General features: G+C 48.2%; 1 protein-coding gene across 1 annotated transcript in view; it reads right to left on the reverse strand.

Annotated features, from left to right (window-relative positions):
- Nucleotides 1-425: 425 nt before the first annotated feature.
- The window catches only part of LOC107375068 (uncharacterized), a 5500-nt gene continuing 2634 nt past the window's right edge, over nucleotides 426-3291 (reverse strand). Inside the window, exons 2-3 of the mRNA XM_015943413.3 lie at nucleotides 3064-3291; nucleotides 426-1006 (exon numbers count right to left, since the gene is read on the reverse strand). The exon at nucleotides 3064-3291 is cut by the window's right edge and continues 112 nt beyond it. Of these exons, the coding sequence (XP_015798899.3) occupies nucleotides 562-1006; nucleotides 3064-3221 (603 nt within the window). The 5' untranslated portion in view covers nucleotides 3222-3291 and the 3' untranslated portion in view covers nucleotides 426-561. The remainder of the gene's footprint in view (nucleotides 1007-3063) is intronic.

Here is a 3291-nt window from a genome sequence, read left to right on the forward strand (position 1 = left end):
GCCTGAAAATAAATACAAAAACAATATTTATACCAGGTACAGAACTGAGGAGGGTATTTCAGTTTGACAGTCTGTGTTTAAATTATTTACTATTATTATAGTAACAAGGACATTATTATATTATGATATAATAAAAAGGACAGGCATAAATATAAGCATTTAGCTTCTGCCTGAGCCTTTTCAGTCACTTTAAATGTAATGTTTTATGTTTGATGATTATATTATGTTTTGTTATATTTCTGACTGACTAAATCAGATTAGAAAGTAAAAGCAGACCTGCGCTATAGGATGGAGCTCTAATAAAAACACAAAACTCTTTAATCAAGATGTGACTCAACAGCAGCTGGGTGAATGAAAATGAACGAGTCCCTGTAGAATAACACTATTGCTGCTGAAGAGTACATACAATTCGTTTTTAAAAACTTTGCAGACAAATGAAATCAGCAGCTGAAAACATTTGTAGGGTTTGAACCTCCGTGTCCCGTTTGCACACGTTTTAAAACACATGCGGGTTTACAGAAAACTCCTACAGAGACGAGCTGTCGTCCAAACACACAGAGGTCAGAGGGACGAGTGCTCAAAAAGGATGACGGTGGACTTGCTGGAGAGGCTGGACAGCCTGAAAGCACCAATTCGAGAGTAAACATCTGCATCTGAGCAAGCCCCCCAGGACAGGTGAGGGCTGGGAGGGGTGTTGTGGATCACAGGTAGAGGGAGGGGCAAGGACAGGACCAGAGGTGTCGGAGGAGCAGAAAGGGGACGGTGGACGGGTGGAGTAAGTGAGACAGGAGTCTGGGGTAGTGGGAGGGTGGGTGGAGGGGATACAGGTGGGGCGATGATGGTGGGAACCGCATCACTTTTAGTGTGGAAGGGAGGAGTCGCTTCAGGGACCGCCTCGTTCTTGGGGGGCGGGACCTGATGAGCTGTGGGCTGTTTGAGTCTGTAGGTCGCTCTGTGGCAGAAGCTGCTGTACTCCACCGCATACCGGGCCCTGGCTAGCTTCAGCCTGTAGCGCACACACACACACACACACACACACACACACACACACACACACACACACACGCACGCACGCACGCACGCACGCACGCACGCACACACACACACACACACACACACACACACACAGAATAATGAGTACCTGTTTAAGAAAAAAAGTTTGAATTTTGTTTTTGTCAACATCCAAGTGCTCTGTCCGTGTTTTTTTAATTGGTAAGTGCTGGTTGTTTGTCTACTAGCACCCAGTAGCATTAGCACCCAACAGCACGTAGCACCCAGCAGCAGTAGCACCCAGCAGCACTAGCACCCAGTAGCATTAGCACCCAACAGTACTAGCACCCAGTAGCATTAGCACCCAACAGCACTAGCACCCAGCAGTACTAGCACCCAGTAGCATCACCACCCAACAGTACTAGCACCCAGTAGCATTAGCACCCAACAGCACTAGCACCCAGTAGCATCACCACCCAACAGTACTAGCACCCAGTAGCATTAGCACCCAACAGCACTAGCACCCAGCAGTACTAGCACCCAGTAGCATTAGCACCCAACAGCACTAGCACCCAGTAGCATCACCACCCAACAGCACTAGCACCCAGTAGCATTAGCATTCAGCAGCACTAGCACCCAGTAGCATTAGCACCCAACAGCACTAGCACCCAGTAGCATTAGCACCCAGTAGTATTAGCACCCACCAACACTAGCACCCAGTAGCATTAGCACCCAACAGCACTAGCACCCAACAGCATTAGCACCCACTAGTATTAGCACCCAACAGCACTAGCACCCAGCAGCATTAGCACCCAACAGCACTAGAACCCAGCAGCACTAGCACCCAGTAGCATTAGCACCCAACAGCACTAGCACCCAGTAGTATTAGCACCCACCAGCACTAGCACCCAGCAGCACTAACACCCAGTAGCATTAGCACCAAACAGCACTAGCACCCAACAGCATTAGCACCCAGTAGTATTAGCACCCAACAGCACTAGCACCCAGCAGCATTAGCACCCAACAGCACTAGAACCCAGTAGCACTAGCACCATGAGCTGTAGAATCACTATTGGCCATGCACACTTCTGCCTCAGCTTTGACTCTGCTCAGACTTGTGTGTCTTTTTGACATGTTCATCAATCACTGAGGCTTGGTGAAGGCTTCTAGTGGACCAAAGGAATCCAAATCTGACTTGTTCAATGTAAACATCATGCAAAAATAAATAAAAAATGGTAAATGGTCTGTATTTGATATAGCACCTTCTAGAGTCCTGGAACTCCCCAAGGCGCTTTACAACACAATCAGTCATTCACCCATTCACACACACATTCACACACTGGGGGGGATGAGCTACGATGTAGCCACAGCTGCCCTGGGGCGCACTGACAGAGGCGAGGCTGCCGAGCACTGGCGCCACCAGTCCCTCCGACCACCACCAGCAGGCAACGTGGGTTAAGTGTCTTGCCCAAGGACACAACGACAGCGACAGACTGAGCGGGACTCGAACCTGCAACCTTCCGATTACGGGGCGAGCTCTTAACTCCTGTGCCACCGTCGCCCCATAAATAAATAAATAAATAAATAAATAAATTAAGCTAAAAGTAAGTAATTTGACATGAGGATCCACTCCTCAATGAGAAAAGCTTGCACCATTTTGGCTAAAAGGTGAATTTACCTAATTTGCATATTACATCCAGCAGGTGCAAAAGTAAAGAACGCTGCAGGACGTGAAGGACTGGAAAAAAGAGTTAAATTACCCAAATATGAAGCATATGATAAAAATGAAAAAAAAAAAAAAACAACATTTCTGGTCACTTTCATCTTTTAACACCCCCCCCCCCCCCCCCCCCCCCCCACCACCACCACCACCACACACACACACACACACACACCATCCCCCATCAGGACTGGGCTTTTTGCTGCTCTGACTGCAGCTGCAGTAAATGGGTGAGTTTTGTTAATCATTAGGTTTAATGCAGTGAAAAATAAAGTGAGTATGGTTTCTGACATCTTGTGGGACTGATGAACGTCCTGTGAAATCAAATGTGACCAACACACCATCAAACACACCTGTGCCTCAGCTGCAGGAGTTTGTACAAAAGCAGCAGGATCACGGCTCCAGCCAGAGTCACCAAGAGGACCGCCACCCTCACATCCAAACTCCAGCAGGATTTCCCTGCATGTCCAGGTGAGCTGCAGCTCCTGGGAGGCTGTGGCTGCAGCTCCATCTCTCTTTGGACCGATGATGACACCTGACCCGGAAAGTCTAGATGGGGTCCAGAAGGACCGGATGTTGGT

Source organism: Nothobranchius furzeri, chromosome 6 (genome assembly GCF_043380555.1).
Source record: "Nothobranchius furzeri strain GRZ-AD chromosome 6, NfurGRZ-RIMD1, whole genome shotgun sequence".
NCBI lineage: Eukaryota > Metazoa > Chordata > Actinopteri > Cyprinodontiformes > Nothobranchiidae > Nothobranchius > Nothobranchius furzeri.